The 26,905-nt window shown below is 44.0% G+C and overlaps 1 protein-coding gene across 24 annotated transcripts in view; it reads left to right on the top strand.

The window, feature by feature from the left end:
- Positions 1-26,905, top strand: part of Obscn (obscurin, cytoskeletal calmodulin and titin-interacting RhoGEF) — a 189,488-nt gene that overhangs the window by 122,926 nt on the left and 39,657 nt on the right. For all 24 annotated transcript variants that reach the window (XM_074056091.1, XM_074056102.1, XM_074056092.1 and 21 more), the window contains 13 exons: positions 30-308; positions 20,874-20,952; positions 21,219-21,337; positions 21,561-21,758; positions 22,504-22,536; positions 22,791-22,889; positions 23,096-23,314; positions 23,736-23,796; positions 24,109-24,179; positions 25,070-25,189; positions 25,335-25,474; positions 26,156-26,356; positions 26,527-26,609. In XM_074056091.1, the coding sequence (XP_073912192.1) occupies positions 30-308; positions 20,874-20,952; positions 21,219-21,337; positions 21,561-21,758; positions 22,504-22,536; positions 22,791-22,889; positions 23,096-23,314; positions 23,736-23,796; positions 24,109-24,179; positions 25,070-25,189; positions 25,335-25,474; positions 26,156-26,356; positions 26,527-26,609 (1,702 nt within the window). The remainder of the gene's footprint in view (positions 1-29; positions 309-20,873; positions 20,953-21,218; positions 21,338-21,560; positions 21,759-22,503; positions 22,537-22,790; positions 22,890-23,095; positions 23,315-23,735; positions 23,797-24,108; positions 24,180-25,069; positions 25,190-25,334; positions 25,475-26,155; positions 26,357-26,526; positions 26,610-26,905) is intronic.

Raw genomic sequence — 26,905 nt, 5'->3', positions numbered from 1 at the left:
TCATTGCATGCCTGGCCTGCCTTTTCCAGCCCCAGTATTCCTGACAGAGCTCCAGAACCAAGAAGTGCAGGATGGCTACCCCGTGAGCTTTGACTGTGTAGTGACAGGCCAGCCAGTGCCCAGTGTGCGTTGGTTCAAGGATGGGAAACTGCTGGAAGAGGATGACCACTACATGATCAATGAAGACCAGCAGGGTGGCCACCAGCTCATCATCACGGCCGTGGTGCCAGCGGACATGGGTGTCTACCGCTGCCTGGCTGAGAACAGCATGGGTGTCTCCTCCACCAAGGCTGAGCTCCGCGTAGAGTGTGAGTGCTACTCTGGTGTGGGGTTTCTTGAGCTGGGCTGGAGGGTGGTCTGGAAGGCACTGGTCTTGGGCTAGGCAGGATTGGAAGCTTCAATGTCTTATGCCTAGGGGAAAGGAGACTTTTCTGGGAGTTATAACTAAGACCAGAGTTCCCCTCAGGAGCCTGTTAGGGTGGAGGGGTAGAGGAACTCATGTCTGTTAGAGGTGTCCCAGCTGGAAAGAAGCCTGGGAAAGTTTGGATGTGGAGGCCATGAATGATGAGGAAGGGTGATCCTGGACTCCCCCAACTATTCCCTCAGAGTTCCTCTTGGGAGACCTTAGATGGCTCAACTAGAAAGCCCCTTGGGAGAAGCTCAGGGATCACTGTACCTAGTAACTAGTACTGTGGCATCATAAGAAATATGTATTTAATCTTTGTCCCTGATTCTTAATACAGAGGTCCTAAATCCCTTGGGATTTCCGAGGGCTAGGAACATCTTTTATTATCATGAGGTAATTCTGGGAGATAGCTTCAGGGTGGGGACTGGTGGTGACCAGAGAGACCAGATCTTGATGAGAGGCCTGAAACTTTCAGCTCCTATCTCCCATCCTCCAGAGATGGATACATGAGGGAGCTGCCATTAAAAACAATAAACTGTGGGCTCAGAGAGCTTTTGGGTGGTAGGATACATGGAGGTGCAAGGAGAATGGTGCCCAGGAAACATTGTGCCTCTGTCTCATACTTTGCCCTATGCATCTCTCCTTTTGCTCTTCCTGCGGTCTGTCCTTTGTAATAAATCAATCATCATAAGTGAAGCTCTTCTCTGAGTTCTGTAACCTACTCTAGAAGATTACCAAACTTGACAAGGAGGTGGTGGGATCCCTGATTTATACCTGTTCTGTCAGAAGTACAGGCAGACAGCCCTACCTTGTGACTGGTCTGTGAAGTGGGCTGGCTTGGGAACTGAGCCCTCTGCTTGTGAGGTCTGATGCTGCCTCTAGGCAGAGTGTCAGACTGAATTGAATTAGAGGATACCTAGCTGTTGTCCACTGTGGCAGAAATGACTGCTTGCTGGTGGGGAGAAATCCCCATACCTTATGGGGTGACAGAAGTCTTCTATATTGATTTTCATCATATGAAAACAGAGTGGAAACCCCATTTTTTCCTACACAAATGTCTCTTTAAACCCTTTGACCATTTTAAATTGGATTACTTATCATTTTTGAGTTGTAAAGTTTTTTTTAACATATTCTTGATACTAGACTTATCAAATATACAATTTTCAAATATTTTCTTATTTTCTGGGTTGTCTTTTTACTTTCTTGATAGTGTGTTTGAAGGCACAGAAGCTTTTTTTTAATTTTGAGTAAGTCCAGTTTATCTACTTTGGATGTGTTTGATATACTTGGAATTAATTTTCATATATGGTATGAGGTAAGGGCCCAAAGGGTCTCACTATGTAGTCCAGCCTGGCCTCAAAACTCTTGATTCTCCTGTTTTATCTTCCCAAATGCTGAGATTATAGGTATATACCACCATACCAGGACCAATTTCACTGTTTTCGTGTAGGTATCTTGTTCTAGCACCATTTGCTGAAAAAAGGCTAATTTTCCTTTCTTATCTTAGAAATCTCCTAAAAAGTCGATTTCCTCTAAATGTATAGTTTTATTTATGGACTCTAATTTTATTCCATTGACCTAAGTGTCTATCATTATGACAGTGCATAATTTGATTACTGTAGCTTTGTGGTGGGTTTTGAAATTGAGAGTGAATCCTGCAGCTTTTTTCTTGTTCTAGATTGTTTTGACTATTCTGAATTCCTTACAATTTCATGACTTTTAGGGTAAGCTTGCCAATTTCTGCAAAAAAGGTCTCTAGATACTTTTTAAGGTTTTCTTTTTATTACTGACTTTGAATAATTTGATTACAATGTTCACTGGCATGCTTTTCTTCATGTTCCTTGTATTTAGAGTTTGTTGAGCTTCTCAGAAGTTTGGATTTATAAGTTTTTCTTAAGCTTGGATTTTTTTATCTTTTGGTGGTACTAGGGTTTGAACTCAGGACCTCACGCTTGCTAGGCAGGCTCTCTACTACTTGAGCTACTCCACCAGCCCCCTTTTTTTTTGACTGGGGGAGGTATTGGGGTATTTTCAAGATAGGATCTCACAGACTATTTGCCCTGGATAGCCTTGAACCATGATCCTCCTAATCTCTGCCTCCTGAGTAGCTGGAATTTCAGGTGTGAGCCAGCAGTGCCCAGCTAAATTTGGATTTTTTGTGACCATTATTTCTTTCGGTATTTTCTCTGCCCGCCATAATTTGGGAACTTCACTTATACATTTATTAGGCCACATGACTATATGTCATGAATTAAAGTCTCTGTCCCTTTCTCTCTTTGTGGTGTTGGGGTTCAAACCCAAGGCCTGTACATGCTAGGCAAGTGCTTTACCACTGAGCTACATCCTCAGTCTTCTTTACTTTGTACAGTTCTTTTTTCTATATTTTATCTTGGCTAGTTTCTATTAGTATGTTTTTACATACACTATTTTGTAATATGTACTTTGCTAATAACCCCATTCCTTGCATTTTTCTTATCTAGAAGTTCTACTTGAGTCTTTGTAACTTTTTGAACACATGGAATGCAGTTCTAATAACTGTTTCAGTGTCCTCCTCTGCCAGTATTAAAAATGGGTCAGTTCTGGGTTGGTTTTGATTGATTGATTATTCTCTACCTTATGGGTCATATTTTCCTGCCTCTTTTTGTGTCTGGTGATCTTTGATTGGATGCCTGACGTGGATTTTACTAAGTTGGAAACTGGATAGTTTGTGTTTCTACAGAACTTCTTGAATTGTGTTCTGGTGTTGCAGGAGGGCTCAGACAGAGACTGAGAGGGCACAAAATTTTCAGGAAGCAAGTTTATTAACCAAGCCGGCAGTGATTCAGTGGATTCGTGTCCAAAGGCTGAGCCCAGAACAAAGCGGGCTTTCCTTATATATCATTTACAGAAATGAGGGAGTATAACTTGTCCTATGCATAATCACATGTTATTTCATTGGCTGTTTTAACCTTTGGTCTCCAGGTAACATTCCCCAACTCCAGCTTTCCTTTGTTTTACTGTAGCACTCATTAATCTCTCTTCCTGCTCCCTTCCTTCCTGCCATATTCCCCTCTTTTATGCTCAGACTCACTTCTGGGTCCAAGAGCATCATCTTGATAAAGACTGCAGTACCAGGGGATTAGGCAGGGCAATGTCAGGCATGCTCTTAAGATAAGGAACATTGTCCCTATTAAGGTCTTGAACCCACCTAGGGTTGAGAACCAGTCCCTGAATAGATCACTGGGGCTCCATCCCTTTCAGGTCTGCATGGGGACATGGGCAAACTTTTTCATCTTGTCATTAAACAGCATCTATTCAGATTGAGATTATTCCTGGCTATTGTAGCCAGCGGGTGAGGTTGGGACTCCATGTGATTCAGACCCCCCTCATCATTGAGCCTCCTGAGTAGTGTCATTGTAAAACTTTTGTCCCAAGCAAATCAAGTCCCCTGCCAGGGTGGAGAATTGGCCTTTTGGATGGGAGATACAGTAATTCGCAATAACAGAGGTTTTCAGGAGCCAAATGCTCTCCCTGTGGCTGAGAGAGTGGTTTCATTAAAGGGCTCTTGTGGGTGTAGCTCTTTTGCCTCCCATGATGGTTTCTCATATGTTTCTCCACAAACATAATACAAAATTACATTTACAGTTTGAGCTATAGACTCAGCTAGTGAGAGGAACAGGTTTTTGGTTGTAACTGAGATGGAAAACTCACTTTGTATCTCCTCGTAAAAGGAGTGAAAGAGCTGGTATGAGGAAGTCTGATGAGTGATCATGATGAGTTGAAAATGCAGCAAAGTACTGGAGTCTGTTTTCTTTTTACAGATTAAAACGTCAAACTTTTTCTCAACTTCCCAGCCTGTTTCACTGAGGTTGAAAATAGTGAAATTTATAGGGTTACAGGCATCAAGAGTGCAGTCTGGGGCTGCTTCCCTTTTTTGTAAAAGAGCAGCAATTCCATGTGAGGTATGGACCTCCTCCCCTTTTAGCCAAGTTGCCCACCTTTCACAACCCCAATAAGGGTAGTAGAGTTGTTCATAGTATGCACAACCAGATGTCCCAGTCATATTCTGGGCATATATACTTGTCATTTAACCTGTAGGTCCTTTCCCAGGCTAGTCCCCCGCAGTTGCCCTAAGGCCTGGTGTTTTTAGCTATTGTGAACACAGGTTTGTTGGGGTTGGACCTCTAGTCATTGCTCCTGAGAGTGATAGATGGGGTTAAAACAAATATACTGGCCATGATGAAAGCACACTGAGTAGGTGGTATGGTTGTGGGTGCATGACCCAGCAATTGTGCCTGCACAGAAATAATAATATGGAAAACCAGAGTTTTGGTAACAGCGCTCCCCACTCGGGTAGTCTGTATACATGAGTCACAGTTTAAGGCCTGCGGGTCCCCAGGTAGAGAGCTGACCAGGATTACTAAGAGGAATACATGGAACAGACTCGTCCTCAAAGGTGAGATGAATGACTCCTCAGGCTTCTGCCAAACGTAGACTAATCAGCTTCCGGAAAGACTAGAGCAGGGCTTATATCTTGTCGTCTGGGGTCTCCTGGGAAGCAGTGTCCTGCTGGGGGAAGATGCTAATTTTTTTTTTTTAACTTTCAATCTTTTATTTTATTTTTTATTTATTTTAATTCATTTATTCATATGTACATACATTGTTTGCACCATTTCTCCCTCCTGCCCCCTGCCCCCTTCCTTCCCCCTTTCCCCCTTTGCTTCCAGGCAGAACCTGTTCTGCCCTTTTCTCTAATTTTGTTGAAGCGAAGACATAAGCAGTAATAAGAAAGACATAGCGTTTTTGCTAGTTGAGATATGGATACCTATACAGAGAGATTCCTAGCATTGCTTCCATGCACCAGTGTATTTCAACCCGAATTGATTCATCTCTACCTGACCTCTGCACTACTTCCCGGTTACCTTCCTGTATTGACTGCCATCATTTTAAGGTTACTTTATTAACTCCTCTGCCGTGGGGACATCAAACACTTTCAAGTTTTGAGTTCCCTACTTATCCCCATTCCTCCCACATGTAATCTCCCCTTAGCATGTGACCTAAGTCCAACAACATTGCTGCATTTGCCCTAGATCTAAAGTCCACATATGGGGGAGAACATATGATTTTTAGTCTTTGAGCCTGGCTAACTTCGCTCAGAATGATGTTCTCCGGTTATATCCATTTACTTGCAAATGATAAGATTTCATTCTTCCTCATGGCTTAATAAAATTCCACTGTGTGTAATGACCACATTTCCTTAACCCATTCGTCAATAGTGGGGCATCTTGGCTGTTTCCATAACTTGGCTATTGTGAAGAGTGCTGCAATAAACATGGGTGTGCAGGTACCTCAGGAGTAACCTGAGTTGCATTCCTTTGGGTATATCCCCAGGAGTGGGATTGCTGGATCGTACAGCAGATCTATGTTTAGGTTTTTAAGAAGCCTCCATACTGTTTTCCAGAGTGGTTGCACTAGCTTGCATTCCCACCAGCAGTGTACGAGGGTTCCTTTTTCCCCACATCCTCGCCAACACCTGTCGTTGGTGGTGTTTTTGATGCTAGCTATTTTAACAGGGGTGAGGTGGAATCTTAGTGTGGTTTTGATTTGCATTTCCTTTATGGCCAGAGATGGTGAGCATTTTTTCATGTGCTTTTTGTCCATTTGAATTTCTTCTTTTGTAAAAGTTCTGTTTATTTCAGTTGCCCATTTCCTTATTGCTTCATTGATTATGGGACTGTTTAGTTTTTTGAGTTCCCTATATATTCTAGTCATCAGTCCTTTGTCTGATGTGTAACTGGCAAGTGTTTTCTCCTACTTTATGGGAGGTCTCTCCAGTTTAGAGACCATTTCTTCCGTTGTGCAGAAGCTTTTCAATTTTATGTAGTCCCGTTTGTCAATCCTTTCTCTTGGTTGCTGAGCTGCTGGAGTTCTATTGAGGAAGTCTTTTACTATACCTATTGCCTCCAGAATATTCCCGCTCTTTCCTATACTAACTTAGAGTTTCAGGTCTGATATTAAGGTCCTTGATCCATTTAGAGTTGACACATGTACAGGGTGATAAACATGGATTTAGTTTCAGTTTTTTGCAGGCGGATAACCACTTTTCCAAGCAACATTTGTTGAAAAGGCTGTCTTTTCCCCATTTTTACTATGTTGATTCTACCAATCCATGAGCACGGGAGATCTTTCCACCCTCTGTGGTCTTCCTCAATCTCTTTATAGATTTGCATATGTTGGACCACTCCTGCATCCCTGAGATGAAGCCTACTTGGTTGGGGTGAATGATATTTCTGACATGTTGGATTCAGTTTGCCATTATTTTATTGAGGATTTTTGCACTGATGTTCATTAAGGAGATTGGCCTATAGTTCTCCTTTTTGGAGGTGTCTTTGTCTGGTTTTGGGATGAGTGTAATACTGGCTTCATAAAATGAGTTAGGCAGTTTTCCTTCCCTTTCTATTTCATAGATAAGTTTAAGGAGAGTTGGTATTTGTTCTTCTTTAATGGTCTGATAGAATTTAGCAGAGAATCCATCAGTTCCTGGACTTTTCCTTTTTGGGAGACTCTTTATTGCTGCTTCAATTTCATTTTGTGTTATAGATCTATTCAGGTGATTAATATCACTTATGGTGGCCATAAGTATCTAGAATTTCATGCATTTCTTCAAGATTTTAAAATTTATTGGAATATAGGTTCTCAAAGTAGTCTCTGATGATTCTGTAGTGTTTGTTGTTATCTCCCCTTTTGCATTTCTGATTTTACTGATTTGGGTTTTTTCTCTCCTCATTTTAGTCAGGTTTTCCAGGGGTCTGTCAATCTTACTTATTTTTTCAAAGAACCAGCTTTTTGTTTCGTTGATTCTTTGTATGGTTTTTTGTTTGTTTCTATTTCATTAATTTTGGCCCTTATTTTTACTATTTCTCTCCTTCTGCTTGTTTTGGGATTTGCTTGTTCTTCTTTTTCTAGGAGTTTGAGATGTAGCATTAGGTCATTGTTTTGAGATCTTTCTGTCCTTTTAATATATGCACTCATGGCTATTAACTTTCTTCTTAGGACTGCCATTGCTGTGTCCCTTTGGTTCTGGTAGGTATTGTTTTCTTTTTCATTAACTTCCAGGAACCTTTTAATTTCCTCTATTATTTCATCAATGACCCATTGATCATTGAGCAATGTGTTGTTCAGCTTCCAACTGTTTGCATGTTTTCTATTGTTGTTTTTGTTGTAGAGTTCTAGTTTTAATGCACTATGATCAGATAGAATGCATGGGATTATTTCTGGTTTCTTATATTTGCTGAGGCTTGCTTTGTGCCCTAAGATATGATCATTTTTGGAGAAGGTTCCATGGGCTGCTGAGAAGAGTGTATATTGTGTGGAATTTGGATGAAATATTCTGTAGACATCAGCTAGGTCCATTTGATCTATGGTGTGATTTAGTTCTAGAATTTCTTTATTGATTTTTTGTTTAGATGACCTATCTATTGGTGATGGGGGTTACTAAGGTCTCCCACTACCACTGTGTTGGAGTCTATATATGCCTTTAGGTCCTTCAGAATATGTTTGATGAAATTGGGTGCAATGATGTTGGGTGCATATAGGTTGATAATTGTTATTTCTTTTTGGTGTATTTCTTCTTTATTAGTATGCAGTGTCCTTTATCTCGATTGATCAATGTAAGTTTGAAGGCTACTTTGTCTGAGCTGAGTATTGCTACTCCTGCCTGTTTTTGGGAGTCATTGGCTTGGTAAATCTTATTCCAGCCTTTCACCTTAAACCAGTGCTTGTTTCTGTCAATGAGGTGGGTCTCCTGTAAACAACAACTTGTTGGATCTTCCCTTTTAATCCAGTTTGCCAAATGGTGTCTTTTGATGGGGGAGTTAAGTCTGTTAACATTCAGTGTTAGTATTGATAGGTATGTGGTGATTCCTGTTATTTTAGTTGTTTTGTTGTTTAAGGGTTTGATTGTATGCAGCTGAATCAGTGTTACTCTCTGATTCCTTGTCTTTTCTTCTCCTGTGGTTTGGTGCTGCCTGTCCTCTCATGGTTTTGTTTGATTTTATTTTCTGTGTGCAGAATTCCTTGGAGAATCTTTTTTTGACTTGGTGCTCATATATTTTTTAGTTTCTGCTTTTTGTGGAAGACTTTTATTGTACCATCTATTTTGAATGACAGTTGTGCTGAGTAGAATATTCTAGGGTTGAAGTTATTTTCATTCAGTGCCTAGAATACCCCACTCTATGCCCTTCTTGCTTTTAGGTTTCTGTTGAGAAATCTGTGAGATTTTGATGTGTTTATCTTTGTATGTTATTTGTTTTTTCTCTCTTACAGACTTCAATATTCTTTCTCTGTTCTCTGTGCTTGTTGGTTTAATGATAATACGTCATGGGGTAGTTCTATTTTGGTCAAGTCTGTTTGGTGTCCTGGAGGTTTCCAGCACCTGAATGGGCATAGTTTTCTCCTGATTTGGGAAATTTTCTGTTATTATTTTGTTGAATATATTATGAATCCCTTTTGCTTGCACCTCTTCTCCTTCTTCAATGCCCATGATTCTCAGGTTTGGTCTTTTCTTTTTAATTTTTATCTCATTCATATGTGCATACAATGTTTGGGTCATTTCTCCCCCTTTCCCCCCATTCCCTCCCCTACCCTTCTGCTCCCTCCCTTACCCCCCCTTACCCCTCGCTACCAGGCAGAAACTATTCTTCCCTTATCTCTAATCTTGTTGAAGAGAGAGTATAAGCAATAATAGGAAGGACCAAGGATTTTTGCTACTTGAGATAAGGATAGCTATACAGGAAGTTGACATGCATTGGTTTCCTATACATGGATGTTACCTTCTAAGTTAATTCTTCTCGAACTAACCTTTTCTCTAGTTCCTGGTCCCCTTCTCCTATTGGCCTCAGTTGCTTTGAAGTATCTGCTTTAGTTGCTCTGAGTTGGGGGAAAAATGCTATCTAGTTTTTTGGGTGTCTTACCTATCCTCATACCTTCCTTGTGTGCTCTCGCTTTATCATGTGATCAAAGTCCAATCACATTGTTGTGTTTGCCCTTGATCTAATGTCCACATATGAGGGAGAACATATGATTTTTGGTCTTTTGGGCCAGGTTAACCTCATTCAGAATGATGTTCTCCAATTCCTTCCATTTACTTGCAAATGATAACATTTCATTCTTCTTCATGGCTGCATAAAATTCCATTGTGTATAGATACCACATTTTCTTAATCCATTCATCAGTGGTGGGGCATCTTGGCTGTTTCCATAACTTGGCTATTGTGAATAGTGCCGCAATAAACATGGGTGTGCAGGTGCCTCTGGAGTAACCTGTGTCACAGTCTTTTGGGTATATCCCCAAGAGTGGTATTGCTGGATCAAATGGTAGATCAATGTTTAGCTTTTTGAGTAGCCTCCAAATTTTCTTCCAGAGTGGTTGTACTAGTCTACATTCCCACCAACAGTGTAAGAGGGTTCCTTTTTCCCCGCATCCTCGCCAACACCTGTTGTTGGTGTGTTGCTAATGATGGCTATTCTAACAGGGGTGAGGTGGAATCTTAGTGTGGTTTTAATTTGCATTTCCTTTATTGCTAGAGATGGTGAGCATTTTTTCATATGTTTTTTGGCCATTTGAATTTCTTCTTTTGAGAAAGTTCTGTTTAGTTCACTTGTCCATTTCTTTATTGGTTCATTAATTTTGGGAGAATTTAGTTTTTTGAGTTCCCTATATATTCTGGTTATCAGTCCTCTGTCTGATGTGTAGCTGGCAAATATTTTCTCCCACTCTGTGTTCTCTTCAGTCTAGAGACCATTTCTTTTGTTGAGCAGAAGCTTTTTAGTTTTATGAAGTCCCATTTATCTATGCTCTTAGTTGCTGTGCTGCTGGGGTTCCATTGAGAAAGTTCTTGCCTATACCTATTAATTCCAGAGTATTTCCTACTCTTTCCTGTACCAATTTTAGAGTTTGGGGTCTGATATTAAGATCTGATCTATTTTGAGTTAATATTGGTATAGGGTGATAAACATGGATCTAGTTTCAGTTTTTTGCAGACTGCTAACCAGTTTTCCCAGCAGTTTTTGTTGAAGAGGCTGTCTTTTCTCCATCATATATTTTTAGCTCCTTTGTAAAAGACAAGTTGGTTATAGTTGTGTGGCTTCATATCTGGGTCCTCTATTCTGTTCCACTGGTCTTCATGTCTGTTTTTGTGCTAGTACCATGCTGTTTTTATTGTTATTGCTTTGTAATATAGTTTGAAGTTGGGTATTGTGATACCTCCAGCGTTGTTCTTTTTATTCAGTAATGCCATGGCTATTCGTGGCCTCTTGTGTTTCCATATAAATGTAACGGTAGATTTTTCAATCTCTTTAATGAATGTCATTGGAATTTTGATGGGAATTGCATTAAACATGTAGATTACTTTTGGGAGTATCGACATTTTTACTATGTTATTCTACCAATCCATGAGCATGGGAGATCTCTCCACTTTCTATAGTCTTCCTCAATCTCTTTCTTCAGAAGTTTATAGTTTTCCTTGTAGGGGTCGTTCACATCCTTTGTTAGGTTTACAACTAGGAATTTGATTTTTTTTGAGGCTATTGTAAATGGAATTGTTTTCATATATTCTTTCTCAGTTTGTTCATTATTAGTGTATAGAAATGCTAATGATTTTTCTATGTTGATTTTATATCCTGCTACCTTGCTATAGCTATTGATGGTGTCTAGGAGCTTTTGAGTAGAGATGTTTTGGTCTTTAAGGTATAGGATCATATAATCTGCAAACAAGGATATTTTGACAGTTTCTTTACCTATTTGTATTCCTTTTATTCCTTCTTCTTGCCTTTATTGCTCTGGCTAGGAATTCCAGTACTATGTTGAATAGGAGTGGAGATAGTGGGCATCCTTATCTAGTTCCTGATTTTAGAGGGAATGGTTTCAGTTTCTCACCGTTAAGTATAATGCTGGTTGTAGGTTTGTCATATATAGCTTTTATAATGTTGAGGTACTTTCCTTCTATTCCTATTTTTCTTAGAGCTTTTATCATGAAATGGTGTTGGATCTTATCAAAGGCTTTTTTTGCATCTATTGAGATGATCAAGTAGTTTTTGTCTTTGCTTCTGTTAATGTGGTTTATTATGTTTATTGATTTTTCATATGTTGAACCACCCCACCCCTGCATTCCTGGGATGAAGCCTACTTGGTTATGATGAATGATCTTTTTGATTTGTTGTTGAATTCGGTTTGTCATTATTTTATTGAGGATTTTTGCATCGATGTTCATTAAGGAGATTGGCCTATAGTTCTCCTTTTTGGAGGTGTCTTTGCCTGGTTTTGGGATGAGGTGTAATACTGGCTTCATAAAATGTGTTAGGCAGTTTTCCTTCCATTTCTATTTAGTGGAACAGTTTAAGGAGGGTTGGTATCAGTTCTTCTTTAAAAGTCTGATAGAATTCAGCAGGGAATCCATCAGGTCCTGGACTTTTCTTTTTAGGGAGACTCTTGATTGCTGCTTCAATTTCATTTTGTGTTACAGATCTATTCAGGTGATTAATATCCTCTTGGTTCAGTTTTGGATGATCATATGTATCTAGAAATCTGTCCATTTCTTTAAGATTTTCGAATGTATTTGCATATAGGTTCTCAAAGTAGTCTCTGATGATTTCCTGGACTTCCATGGTATTTGTTGTTATCTCCCCTTATGCATTCCTGATTCTACTAATTTGGGTTTTTTCTCTCCTTATTTTAGTCAGGTTTGCCAGGGGTCTGCTGATGTTGTTTATTTTTTCAAAGAACCATCTTTTTGTTTCATTAATTCTTTGTATGGTTTTGTTGGTTTCTATTTCATTGATTTTAGCTCTTATTTTTATTATTTCTCTCCTTTTATTTGTTTTGGGATTTGCATGTTCTTGTTTTTCTAGGAGTTTGAGATGCATCATTAGGTCATTGATTTGAGATCTTTCAGTCTGTAATGTATGCACTCATGGCTATACACTTTCCTCTCAGGACTGCCTTTGCTGTGTCCCATAGGTTCCGGTAGGTTGTGTTTTCATTCTTATTGACTTCCAGGAACTTTTTAATTTCTTCTTTTATTTCATCAATGACCCATTGTTCATTAAGCAATGAGTTATTCAGTTTCCAGCTGTTTGCATGTTTTTTGTCTTTATTTTGTTGTTGAGTTCTACTTTTACTGCATTGTGATCAGATAGAATGCATGGTATAATTTCTATTTTCTTATATTTGTTGAGGCTTGCTTTGTGCCCTAGGATATGATCTATTTTGGAGAAGGTTCTGTGGGCTGCTGAGAAGAATGCATATTGTGTAGAAGTTGGATGAAATGTTCTGTAGACATATACTAGGTCCATTTGATGTATGGTATATTTTAGATCTAGGATTTCTTTATTGATTTTTTGTTTGGATGACCTATCTATTGATGATAATGGGGTGTTAAAGTCTCCCACGACCACTGTGTTGGAGTTAATATATGCTTTTAAGTTCTTCAGGGTATGTTTGATGAAATTGGGTGCGTTGACACTGGGTGCATATAGGTTGATAATTGTTACTTCCTTTTGGTCTATTTCCCCTTTTATTAGTATGGATGTCCTTCTTTATCTCATTTGATCAATGTAGGTTTGAAGTCTACTTTGTCAGAGATAAGTATTGCAACTCCTGCCTGTTTTCGGGGGCCATTGGCTTGGTAAATCTTCTTCCAGCCTTTCACCCTAAGCCTATGCTTATTTCTGTCAGTGAGATGGGTCTCCTGTAAGCAACAAATTGTTGGATCTTCCTTTTTAATCCATTTCGTCAAACGGTGCCTTTTGATGGGGGAATTAAGTGTTAGTACTGATAGGTATGTGGTGATTCCTGTCATTTGGTTGTCTTAGTTGTTTGAAGGTTTGATTGTGTGTACCTAAATCAAGGTTACTTTCTACTTTCTCATTTTTTCTTTTCCTGTAGTTTGGTGCTGCCTGCCCTTTCATGGTTATGTTGGGTTTCACTTTCTGTGTGCAGAATCCCTTGAAGAATCTTTTGTAGTGGTGGCTTTGTGGTCACATATTGTTTTAGTTTCTGCTTATCATGGAAGACTTTTATTGCTCCATCTATTTTAAATGATAGTTTTGCTGGGTAGAGTATCCTGGGGTTGAAGTTATTTTCATTCAGTGCCTGGAAGATCTCACCCCAAGCTCTTCTTGCTTTCAATGTTTCTGTTGAGAAGTCTGCTGTGATTTTGATGGGTTTACTTTTGTATGTTATTTGTTTTTTCTGTCTTACAGCCTTCAATATTCTTTCTTGAGTCTCTGTACTTGTTGTTTTAATGATAATATGCAATGGGGTAGTTCTATGTTGGTCTGGTCTGTTTGGTGTTCTGGAGGCCTCTTGCATCTGCATGGGCATAGATTTCTCTAGATTTGGGGAATTTTCTGTAATTATTTTGTTGAATAGATTATGTATTCCTTTGCTTGCACCTCTTTTCCTTCTTGAATGCTCATGAGTCTCAGGTTTGGTCTTTTGATGGAGTCAGTGAGTTCTTGCATATTCCTTTCACAGGTATTGAGTTGTTTGACTAATAGTTCTTCAGTTTTTCCTTTAATTTCCATTTTATCTTCCAGTTCTGAGATTCTGTCTTCCACTTGCTCTAGTCTGCTGGAGTTGCCTTCCATTGTGTTTTGTATTTGTTCATTCTTTTTTCTGAGGTTTTCCATATGATGGGTCACTTCCTCTTTAATATTGTCTATTTTCATGTTTAATTCATTTATCTATTTATAGTGTTCTCTGTTTCACTTTGATGTTTATTTAGGGCTCCTATGAGTTCATTTATTTGTTTCTGTGTCTTCTCCTATTCTTTATTTTTGGTGTCTTGGAATTTCTTGAGTGCTTCTTGTATGTTTTGGTTGAACATGTCTAGTAACATTTCCATGAATTCTCAGTGACTACTTGCAAGATTTCTTCTTTAAGGATGATTTTGTCAGTATTGTTAGGGTCCTTGGCGTCATTTATCTTTGTTTTGTTGGAGTCTGTAACTGGGTATCCGTTTTCTTCATTTCCCTCTGAATCCCGTATTAAATTATTTTTTGGGGGAAAATGGTTTCCATCCCTTTTTTGTCTTCCTGTCGCTCCACTTGATATTGTGTAAGTATGTCCTTGTTAGGCTATTGGGATTTCAGATGCCTGTTTTCTTTCCCTTGGTTTAATTTTGTTTTGTGGGTGTATTGGATTTTTAAGTTAGTGTATATATGCTATTTCTGTCCCTGGTCTGGGTATAATTTAGTATTGACTAACTCACAATTGTAAAACTAACAAAACAAAATAACAATAACAAAACCCCAAAGAAATCAATGGGGAGAGATGAACAAACAAACACAAACAAACAAATAAGAAACAAAACAAACAAACAAACAAACACACACAAAAGAACTCCAGGTTCAGGAACAATAGAATTTCAGTCTTAGTAGTTCTGGTGTTACTCCTTCAGCATCCAGCCCTGGTGTTGGTATTTAAGCATTAAGACTAATGCTCTGTCTTAGTCTCACCAGGTGGTTGGGGAATCTCACCAGTTTTTCTTCTGTCTTCCAGCAACAGCTGCTTAGTCAGTCTCTCCCTCAGTGAGATGTAGCGGTTAAGTTTGTATGTTGTCCTCAGGTTCCAGAGATTAGCTCTGTAGCCCACCAGCTGTCCTGCTTTGGAGTTGAGTTTTCACTGTGTTGGTTTACTGGGGCCTTGTTTCTTTGCCTTGCTCCCTTTCTCTGGGGCAAGGTCAGTGGTCCGTCAGCTGGCTCCCTGCTGTCAGCGTGTTGTGATGGTTTGCTGATTATTTTTCAATTTTGCAGTGTCATTTGACTTTGGATGTTGCCTACTGGCTCAGGAGATGAGCTTTGTGGACTGCTACCTGCCCTATTTCAGGCAGCGGCTTATCACTGGCCTGCTGTTGGCCCTTCTCCCTTTCCAGCCTTTGTTTACTGAAAGTTTGCCTGGAGATCAGCTCCTTGCCTCTCTCCCCTTCTCCAGTGCACTTACAGCACCCCGCCCCCTCTGCTGTGTGTTAGTTTTCAGTTCCTTGTTTATTTTCAGTGTTTTTTTTTGTTTGTTTGTTTTGTTTTTTGCAGGGCATGGGGGTCAGTCTGCCGAGGGGCCTATGATGGTTTATCCCAGAGGTGGCTGGGGAATACCACATGAGCTTGGTGCTCACCTGTGGTCTGCTGAATGTCTCCTAAGAGGTTTAAAGCCGGCGGGAGCCCTCCTGTTTTCTCTGTGTAATATGGCATGGAGAAGCTTTCCATAGGCTAGGGGTTCAGGGTGTCGAAGTTTTGGTTATTCTTGATGCTTTGTTTCTGCCAAGTATCTGCTTCAGCATCTCAGGAATATTTTTGACTTACGTAGCTCATGCTGTCTGCTTCTGCACCCTAGTCACCATCTTGGATCCTTCCTGGTGCTAGTGTTTTGAAGGTGTTCTTGTATGGTGAGGCTGGGTCAGGGATGCACTTACATTTGAGGGAAGCTGGCTTTGCTCAGCTGTGATGGGTCCAGAAAACGAGATCTCTTCTTCCTTAATGGTGGTGGGGGTGGACAAAACAACAACAAAAGGCCCCTCCAGTGGGGCTTTAGCAGTTGAACATTCCATTCCTTTACCCAAATAGCATCCCCTAGTTTATAAGGGTGTGTGGGAGCTGTCAGGCTAATGGGAAGTCTCTCTCTTGCCCAGTTGATTTTTGAGAGAGTCAACCCAAGGCCCTGGATCTACTGTCTCAGGATGAGGTCATCTGTTTTTTTAAGGTCCTCTCACAGGCCTTTGGCTAATGGGGGTGGACATCCAAAAAGCATTTCAAAAGGGGAGAGACCCATCCATTGGGTTGGGCTAGACCTAATCTTGAGCAAGGCTATGAGCAGTAACTGATCCCATTGTAGGTGGGTCTCCTTGCATAGTTTTTTTAGTTGTAATTTTAGAGTTCCGTTTATATGTCTTACTTTCCCTGAACTCTGGGGGCAGTAGGCCATATGTAACTTTTAAGTTATTTTTAATCTCTTGGCCATTAACCTCAGTCACAAAGGCTGGCCCATTGTCTGACCCAATAGATGCAGGTATTTTAAATTGAGGGATGATTTTTTTCTAAACAGGCACCTGATCACTTTTTCGGCTTTCTCAATCCAAGTACGGGAGGCTTTTATCCATCCTGAGAAGGTGTAGACAAATATCTACAAATTTTCTGGCACACAGATTGTACTTTTTATATATTGTTTTACTTATGCTGGAGAGCTTGGGGACATAAAAATGTTGGGCCACAGTGGTCTTGAGAGCTGTTTGCCCTGAGTGAGTTCCTTTATGGAACTACTTGACAAATGTGCGAGCCAGTGACTCAGGTATGGCAATGCTGCCATCAGTAAACTTCCACCCTCCATCTGGTAGAAAATTTCCTCCTCAGTCTCAAACCAAGCCTGTTCTTGTGAAGTATACCGTGGGTCCCATTTAGATAAGGGACACAGGAACAAGGTAGCTGCTAGTGAGACTGAGGTTTGTCCTCCTGAGAGGGCTGCTTGCTTGGCTCACCTATCAGCCTTTTGATTTCCCAAACAGCTGCTGTCTCCCTGTTTTGGTTCCCTCAGCAGTGTATGACTGCTACTCACTTAGGGGCCCATACAGCTTTTAGTAATTTTAGAATTTTTTTGTCCATATTTAACACTTTTTCTCCTGAGTGAGAGGTCCTGAATGGCATGTTTTTAATGACAGTGTCTGGAGTCATTACTGCATATCTGGCAAAACATGTGTCTTTTCAGACAAAGCTCTTGCCATCTGTGAAATACTCAACATCTGGATGACTAATGGGCTGGTTGGTCAAGCCTGGCTGGCTGGAGAACACCTTATCCGTAATCTCTAGACAGTTATGCTCCGGTGGGCCTAAATCAACCTATAATAGGGTGGTTGGGTTTAGAGTCTTAACAACCTCTAGCTGGACATGCGGGTTTTTACGTAACATGCTTTGATATTTGACCCTTTGGGAGTTTGTTAACCAATAATTTCTTTATATTCCATGAGAGTTAAAACAGAGCAGAGAACTTGGACTGTGAGTTCTGGTCCCAAAGTAAGTTTGTCTGCTTCAGCCACCAAGATGGCAGTAGCTGCCAGGGTGCACAGGCAGGGTGGCCAGCCTGGCAAAACTGCATCAAGTTGCTTTGATAAACAGAAAACTGGGCGGTGCCAGGAACCAGCAGCTGGGTTAAGACTCATACGGTTCCCAGTTTCTCATGTACACATAGGAAGAAGGGCTTTATCACATCTGGCAGGCCGAGAGCAGGGTCATTTGTGAGTGCCCTCTTATTTTTTTTTAAAGGCCTCTTTTTTTGCTCCTCTTTCTACACCATGGGTTCCCGTTTTTGCCCCTTTGTGGCTTAAAGGGGTTTTGTCGAGAGAGAGTAATTGGGGATCCAGATCTGGCAAAAACCTGCAGCTCCTAGAAATTCTCTAATCTGTACGGTAGCACATAAGGGAGGCAGGGACTCCTTGTGGTCCCCCACTAATATGGATTTTTCTTTTTTTACATTTTTCCCTGTACTTGGAAGCTGCTGCCACCCTGGCTACCATGACCCTACATGCTTCCTCTAGGTACGGCTTTAGCCATGTGGGCTGACTGAGGACTGCATCCTGCCAGTAGTCAATATAAGGAACTATCTGGGTGTTTCAGGCTCCCCTACAATCACTTTAAAAACTCTATTGACTATGTCCTTATCAAATGACCCCTCCAAGGGCCATCTGACACCCAAAACAGGCCAGTCTATTTCACAGAAGGTCCTAAGCTTGTCAGGAGTCATCCTGAACCCATAAACTCCATTAAATCCCCTCTTAAAGTTCTTGGGGGGTGGGGTGTGTTCTTACTCTGACCTCCTCCCATTCATCCCATTTGCCAGATGTCTAGACAGAGACAAATATGGAAGGGATGAGGGCTGTGGAGAGGGCGTAAGGGGTCTTCCTCTCTGGCACACATGGAAAAACAAATAACCATTCACTTTGTCCATCTCTGGCTGCTCCCCTTGTGGGGATTTAGGTGTCTCTTGGCCATAGTGAGTCTGTAGGCCCTGTTAGGGCTCACCCTAGACCATATGAGTTTGCCAGGGACCTGTGGATCAGGACTTCACACTCGTTTTGTAATTAGTCTACATCTCAGTCTCACACTTTCACATGCTCACACAGCACAGTACCTCCACCCCACTTCCTGAACCTGAAAGGCACAATTTCACCCCAAAAAAGGCAGTTACTAGGGTACCTTTTGAGAGTTGACCAGATTCCCCTTCTGCCTCATAAAGCAGACCTGAATTTGAATCCAGGTTCTTACCAGTCTGATGAATCAGGCTCCCAGGTTGATTCCTGAGCCTTTCCAGGTTCCTTTGTGCAACCAGAACTCACCTCCTCAGCTCACTAGGAGAGAGGCTCCCTTCCCTGGATCACCATGGTCCGATGGCACCTGACAGGGGAGGCCCTCCCGGAGGGCCAGGGATGTTGAGCCAGTGACAAGGAAGTGAAAATACCACCCTCCAAATCCCGGATGAGCCCCAGAAATGTTGCAGGAGGGCTCAGATAGAGACTGAGAGGGTACCAAAGCTTTCAGGAAGTAAGTTTATTAAGCAAGCTAGCAGTGACTCAGCAGTTCGTGTCCAAAGGCTGAGCCCCGAGAACAAAGGGAGTTTTCCTTATATATCATTTAGAGCAGGTTACAGAAATTGAGGGGGGTAAAGCTTGTCCTATACGTAATCACATGTTATTTCGTTGGCTGTTTTAACCTCTGGGGTGAGGTGAACCTCTTCTGGTCTCCAGGTAACATTTCCCAACTCCAGTTTTCCTTTGTTTCACTGTAGCACTCATTAATCTCTCTTCCCCCTCCCTGCCTTCCTGCCACACTGGGACACAGTTATTAGGAAATAATTTGGCACCTTTATGATTTGTTAGGTGAGTCTGGAGAAGGGCATTGTCTAGGGCTAATTATTTTGCACTCCTCAGCTCCTCAGGCAAGAACTCTCCTGAACACCAAGATCCCTGTAAGTTGTTAATTTTTCTAGTAGACTGGTGGAAGTAGGCATTAGTCCTGACATGGTTTCCTTCAGTCCTTTCAAATGGGTCTTTCCTCATACACATGCTAATCAGTACATGCTGAATGCTGGAGGGTGTTCCTGTCTCTGTGCAGCTATGAACTCTGGCTACCTAGGTCTCCCAGCACTCTCAACTCAAGGAATCTGCCTGGCCTTGCCTCAGTTTCTCCTGCCTGGGCCTGGAAACTGGAAGCTGGAGAAATCATAGGCCTCCCCCATGATTCTCTTTCACTAAGAGATCACTGTCTTCCATTTGTTTAATTTCCAGCAGCTTGAAAACCATTGTTTCTTATGTTTTATCTGCTTTTGTTGTTTTGGTTTTTTTTGGTTGTTTGTGATAGGAATGTGTCTCAAAACAAAAAATCATGGGTTGGGTTTCTTATAAACAATAGAAATTTCTTACAGTTCTGGTGACTGTTGATCTGTGTTCAGAGATCAGCATGGTTAGGGCTTGATGATAGCCTTTTTCTTGTTGTATGTTTTATTGGTACTCTGTATCTGTAGAAAAGGAAAATATTCAGCTCCCCATAGGATAGAAATCACCATGTCAGGCATTTACTCAAAGATTGACAGACATGTGAAAAGCCAAGAAAACAACCTGGAATGTGGAGATTTAATCAATCAATCAAAAACAATGCAGTTGTTAGAACTGGCAGAGGGGGGTCATTAAAATATTAGATATTAGAACTATTCCATAAATCAAAAAGGTAAGTGAACACAAAATGTATTTTTAAAAAGGCTAAAGTGGTACTGCAGAGGAAAATACAATGGTTGGGATTAATAGTAGATTAGTCTAGAAGAAAACATATAGCATCATGTGGGAACATGGTACAAAGAAGGCAGTGGATGGTCTCTTATCAGGACACAAATCCTATTCATGAGGCCTCACCTCATAATCTAATCACCTCCCAAAAGCTCAAATGTAATACCATCACCTAGGGTTTAATATTTGACATAAGAATTTTGTGAATTACATTTTTTTCAGTACCAAGGATTGAACCCAAGGCCTTACACATGCAGGGATGACATACAAATTTTATGAGGGATACAAGCACTTAATCTAAAACAGTGGGTTATTCCAGTCCCTCTTACTTAATCTCAGTTTTGAGGCCAACCTCTTTATAGGCCAATGCTCTTGTAGGATGGAACCAGAAGGTTCTGCCATTGTCACTGCCATTTATGAAGATCCAAATCATGTGATATTTATAATTTTTTGAGTCAAAAAGACTTATAAATTAGTTTCAAGCCTGGAAATTTGGGGCCAGAAACAGTCCAGGAAATGAGAGGGCACAGGGCAGCTGCTTTTCCACCTCCCAACTTCTGAGCGTAGGTGAATCCCAGCAAGGCTGCTGAGGTGATCTGGGTGCGGGGCCTGTGCCTGGGAATATGGGCAGCCAGCCTTGTTCTAGCACTACTCTTCCTTCCCCAGTGACAAGCACAGACTATGAAACTGCAGCTGATGCCACAGAGACCTCATCATACTTCAGTGCCCAGGGATACCTGTCCAGGTAGGGGCCCCACAGACATGGCAGAGCCCAGTGACTATGATCCAGGGCTTCTGGGGAAGCAACTATGCTGGGTTTCTGGGGTGAGCCTTGGACTGATGATCCAAATCCTGGAGCTGTCTACCAGGTCCTGAAAGTTTCTGTCAGTTCAGCAGAGTGAGAACCCCAAAATCCATTGTTGCCTGACATTTACCCCTGCAGGCCCCTCCTGCCCTGGACCCCCTTACTGGTCTACTTTATGGATGCCCCTTATTTGTCCTTTCTGCCAGCCGGGAGCAAGAGGGAACTGAGTCAGATGAGGGGCAGCTGCCCCAGGTGGTGGAGGAGCTGAAAGACCTCCAGGTGTCCCCTGGCACACGCCTGGTCAAGTTCCAGCTGAAAGTGAAAGGTAAGAGCCCCATCTTCCTGGGAGGTGGGGCCACTATCACAGTGGGTGCTGCCTCCCGTCAGCCACAGTTGGGAAGGGACTCCAACCAGCAGAGGAAAGGTGGTATCATGTACCTGGTGCCTGGGTTAGGAGGCCAGCACCCTGGGGTCTCTTTTCTCTGGGCCTTCATCTGTCTCCCACTGAGAGGTGGCTCTGGGCTGACCATTCCCCTTTGTGGCCCCAGGCTACCCAGCCCCTAGACTATACTGGTTCAAAGATGGCCAGCCCCTGACGGCATCTGCCCACATTCGCATGACCGACAAGAAGACCCTGCACACCTTGGAGATTGTCTCAGTTAACCGGGAGGATGCTGGCCAGTATGCAGCCTACATCAGCAATGCTGTGGGTGCTGCCTACTCATCTGCCCAGCTGCTAGTCCGAGGTAAGTGCTCAGAGGGACCAAGCAGAGCCACAAACCTCAGATAGTGTCCTGACCAGGGCTGACTGGCATTCTCTGCCCTTTCAGACCTAGACTAGAGCCCACCAGGTCATGGCTCTAGTGTACTCTCATAGGTGGCCACAAGTCCACCCTACAGGGGTGGGGGCTTGGGGTCCTTCTGTCCTGAGTGATGGGCAAGCTTGTTGGAAAAGTCGATCCAGGGAACCAAGTATTATGGCCACTATGGAACCACACAGAACAAGAAGCCAGTAGTAACTTTGGGAGGGGAGTTTACATTTCCATATTTTCCAAAAAGTCCTGAGCACTGAAAACCAATTCCAAGTTTGGCCAAACCTGCCCTGCAACAAGGAACCCAGAACTGCCTGTGACCGTCTACTGTATTACTTAATGTGGTTCCTCAGTGTTTTGTGCACAAATGTCCATGGGTTGGTGCTAGAGCAAGGCCCCAGAGTCCCCATGGGGATGAGGATGTGGGTTGGGGTGTCACATCATGTCTAGTCCATGTGGTCAGTTGCCTCTCTCACCCCCGAGTGTATGAATTCCATGCCTCCTTCACTGGTGATTCAGGCAAGGGTTTGGGATCTTTGCCTTTAGGTGGGGTTGCTTTGGTCTCCCCAATCCAGCAGTTAGGATCATCAGGTTAGGACTTCCATACATCATCATATATGGAACAAAGAGAAGGGGAAGTTGTGTGTGCTGAATGTCTGATTCCTTCTGCTTCTTTCAGGACCCAGTGAATCAGAAGAGAAGCCAGTGTCAGGTGAGATGGTCCCAGATGGGCAAGAGAGGATGGTGGACTGTGGATGCCAAGGCTAGAGTGGATGGCCCTGGGCCTGGTGGTGGCAGCAGTGGAGGTGTGGGCAGGAGGCTGTCTAGCAGAGGAATAACATGGGGCCAGCAGGAACAGGCTGCAGAGGCCTCTTAAAGGTCTTCCAGATGTGATGAGGGAGGTGGGACATAGGAGGTGTGGGGGCTGTGCCAGACAGCCCCCACGGGCTAACCATTTCCTTCCAGATATGCATGAGCAGCTGGTGCCACCCCGGATCCTGGAGCGGTTCACCTCCAAGAAAGTGAAGAGGGGCTCTAGCATCACGTTTTCAGTGAAGGTAGAAGGTAAGGTGATTCTCTGGGAGAGACAGATATCACCCCAGGGAGAGTCAGGGCAGCATCCCACTCCTGAAGACTCCATTCATGTGTGGAAGGGTCCCATTCCTGGCAGGGATAGGCCCTCCTCCTGATGGGGTTGGCCCTGTCCTTGGGAGGGGACCCTGGGAGGGGTCCCTGAGTGGGGTATGCCCACTGGCTCCTTCTACCCACAGGATGTCCATCCCCCACTGTGCACTGGCTCAAGGAAGAGGCTGAGAAGGGCGTGCTATGGATTAGCCCCAACACACCAGGCTACACCATGGCCAGCTCTGCCCAGCAGCACAGCCTGGTCCTGCTGGATGTGGGCCAACAGCACCAAGGAACCTACACATGCATCGCCACCAATGCTGCTGGCCAGGCACTCTGCTCCGCTAGCCTGCATGTCTCAGGCTGTGAGTGGGGTGGGCGGGCAGGGAGTGGTTGTAGTGGTGGTGAGTATATTAGCCTTGGGACATAGGAGGTGGACACTGGGAAGCATCAGGGACTTTTCAGGGCATGTTGCCCTTCACTAGCATCTGGGCTGGGACCCTGTGTGGACCCCTCTCCCACTTCCTCTCATCCTTCCACAGAGCTGGGGAGACCCCAAGAATAGATCAGGGCCTACTGGTGCATCTGGGTGCAGCCCTCACCCCCTCTGTACAGCTGGCTGAGGTCTCTCCCCACAACCCTCATTTTGAGGGTAGACTGTTGTTTTCTGTCATCATTGAGCTGAGAGCAGGATGGGGGTGGCTCTAGCATGGGGTCTGTACTCATAATCAGGTGAGCAGAGGGGTCCAGGACCTCATCCTGATAACTTACCTGCTTTCCTAACAGTACCCAAGGAGGAAGAGCAGGAGAAAGTGAAGGAAGCTCTCATTTCCACTTTCCTACAGGGGTGAGTGGGAGCCCATGGAGGCTATCCAAGCTAGGGCCATAGATGGGGCCTGGGAGTGGAAGACAGGACAACCCTGCTGCTGGGGGAGTACCCTGTCCTACACTGCAACCCAGCTATGCCCCTCACAGGCTGTGTGACTTGGGTCTCCACTTCCCGCTGCGTAACTCAGTTTCCCCATTGTAACATGAAGGTTTCCCCTAGAACCTTTTTGGTGTAGAGCCTGTGATTGTGGGTATCCTGTCACATTGCCCCCAGATCCCCTTTCTATCAAGAGCTCCTGCCCAGGCTCTCAGAAACCTCTTCCTCCTTCAGGACAAGCCAAGCCATCTCGGCTCAGATGTCAGAGTCTGTGGGTTTTGCTGAGCTTGGTGGACAAAGGAAAGGTATGGGCAGAGTGGGTACTCTGAGTAACCACCCATGCCAGAGCAGGGTGTGGGGAAGGCTGCCCAGTGGCAGTGTTGGCCAGGGGCTCCTTGTCCTTTTATGGACCAATTCTAAATGTTGATTAAAGTTGGATCCATGTCTGATCTCTGGATCTGGGAGTCTGTGGGGCCCTGAGGGGCAGTTCAGGCCTGAGCATAGATTTTGTCTCCAGTAAGCTGTGGAGGCTGGGGTGCTGGGCATTGAGAACAGAAGCGGCACAAACTCATCTTGGTCCCTGTGCTCCAGATTCCTCCCACAGCCTAATAGCTGGGTCTGACCTTTAGTCAGTTCTAACCCATACCCAACTTGGTCCTCAGCTCCCCTGCCCTCTGTCCTATAGCCATGCTGGTCACCTGCTGTACTTTGTCTGTGTCCACCGTCCCTGGTCACTTGCTGTCCCTTGTCTATTTTCTGCCCCTTGGATCACTTGCCATCCCTTGATGTGCCTACTATTCCTAAGTCACCCACTGTCCCTTGACTGCCCACCATCCTTTAGGTGCCCAATTGTCCATTGGCCACCCCACTGTCCCTCAACTGTGTCTCCCATGCTCTGACCACCCACTGTCCCCTCTGTGAAGACCCTGTTTCTCTTGTTCTAATTCCCATTTGTCATACTTTGGCTCAGACCCCAATAAGCCAGTGTGACTTTTTGTCCTGGCAATCCTTGTTGTTCCCTTGCCTCACTGGCTGCTGAGTCCTCTGGTCTCCATGTTGGACAACATCACATGGGGGAGGCCTGGTCTTCTGTGCTCACCTTGAGGCCCCCAGAGCTGAGGAAAGGCAGTGTAAGGATTGCTCAGCAAACATCTGAAGGATACACGGTCACCTGAGTGTTGCTTTGCTCCCCCAGAACTCCTGGAAGCTGAGGAGGCCCGTGGCCACCTGTCCCTTGCTGAGGTTGGCACAGAGGAGTTCCTACAGAAACTCACCTCCCAGATCACCGAGATGGTGTCAGCCAAGATCACCCAGGGTGAGAGGCCAGTGCATGTGTGTCTAAGGGAATGGCTGGGGTCTGGGCCTGGGTCTTTCCTGGCCCTTGAGCCCTGGAAACTGGCTGGGTAGGAGCAAGTTGGGGATAGCCCTTATGGGGGCATCATGTCCCTTGCACCCACCAGCCAAGCTTCAGGTGCCTGGAGGTGATAGTGATGAGGAGTCCAAAACACCATCTGCTTCCCCCCGGCATGGCCGGTCACGGCCTTCCTCCAGCGTTCAAGAGTCTTCCTCAGAGTCAGAGGATGGAGACTCCCGTGGTGAGGTGGGTGGGCCAGGACCCTAGGGGAACAGGGTGGGAAGGGGGCTCTAACCATCCTAAAGAGGTGTGGGGATGAGAGGGGCAGGAGTAGAGTCCTCTGTGGGGCTCTCAGGAGATGGTGCCTCAGGCTTGAGGGAAGCAAGGTCCATACTTGACTGAGGGAGGGGAGACCTCCCATGGAAAGCACACTAGAGACAGGAACTGATGAGAATCCAGTCCTCTCCATATCCACAGAGACTTGCTTTCTGACTGAATTAGTCCTTCCTCCCTTCTTGCCTCCTTCCCTCCCTCCAGTGTACCATGCATCCTGTTAGGTCTCAGGGTAGTGGGTAGTGAGGAGATGTGAACAAGTAAGTACAGGTAGCCCTATTGAGGTCCCTGGGGATACAGTGATCTTTTGGGGTAAGAAGGTGGGGCAAGGGAGGTCATCTACATTCTTGCCATTCTGCATGAGGGTGGGAGTCAGTGCATGTATAAAATGACTGCCTGGACTCTTGTTCTGCAGTCGAGTTAGTAAACCTGGCTGGCACCTCTCTGGGTCTCCCATCTTGGCCTCCCCTTCTCTCTGGGATCTTGGGAAACTGTTGAGGGATTTGGGAGGTCCCTTCCCCTCTCAGATCTCTGGGGACTTCTAGGAACCTTGGCAGGGCAGGCTGGCAATTCTCTATTCCCCCTCCCTATCAGATTTTTGACATCTATGTGGTCACAGCTGACTACCTGCCACTGGGTACTGAGCAAGATGCCATCACCCTGCGAGAAGGCCAGTATGTGGAGGTCCTTGACTCAGCCCACCCACTGCGCTGGCTTGTACGCACCAAGCCCACCAAATCCAGCCCCTCCCGGCAGGGCTGGGTATCGCCTGCCTACCTGGACAAGAGGCTCAAGGTACTCTGGTGGCTAGGCTGTGAGGAGGTGAGCCTCAGGGGTCCTAGAGACATTGGCACTGGCTCAGAGGACTCTGGGATTGTCGTCCCCATTGAGGGATGGAAGCCTGATTTCCACAGGGGTGGGAACAGAGCTTAGACCACCTATGATGGATTCTTGTTTCTCACTAGTTGTCACCTGAGTGGGGGCCCACTGAGGCCCCTGAGTCCCCTGGGGAGGCCATGTCTGAAGACGAGTACAAGACGAGGCTGAGGTGAATATCTGATGGGACTTCCCACTGGGTGGCCAGCCCATCACTTATAGAAACCTGCCACTTGTCCTTCTGGATCTAGTGAGATTCTGACCTACTTCCTTTGTGGGGGCCTGTGAATTCTGATTCTATATGAGCCACAATCAAGGATGGATGAGGCAGAGTAGAACATAGCAGACCCTAATTCTGACCCTAGTTCCTGAAGCTGCTCCCTCCCAGGCCTTGTGCTATCAGGAACATTATGGATGACTTCCTGGTAGAGGGGGCACACTTGTGGAGGAGCAGGCACCATCTCTCTG

This window comes from Castor canadensis, chromosome 15 (assembly GCF_047511655.1).
Source record: "Castor canadensis chromosome 15, mCasCan1.hap1v2, whole genome shotgun sequence".
In the NCBI taxonomy this organism is placed as follows: Eukaryota; Metazoa; Chordata; class Mammalia; order Rodentia; family Castoridae; genus Castor; species Castor canadensis.
The sequence above is the reverse complement of the archived record's forward strand: the minus strand, read 5'-3'. Positions and strand labels throughout refer to the sequence as shown.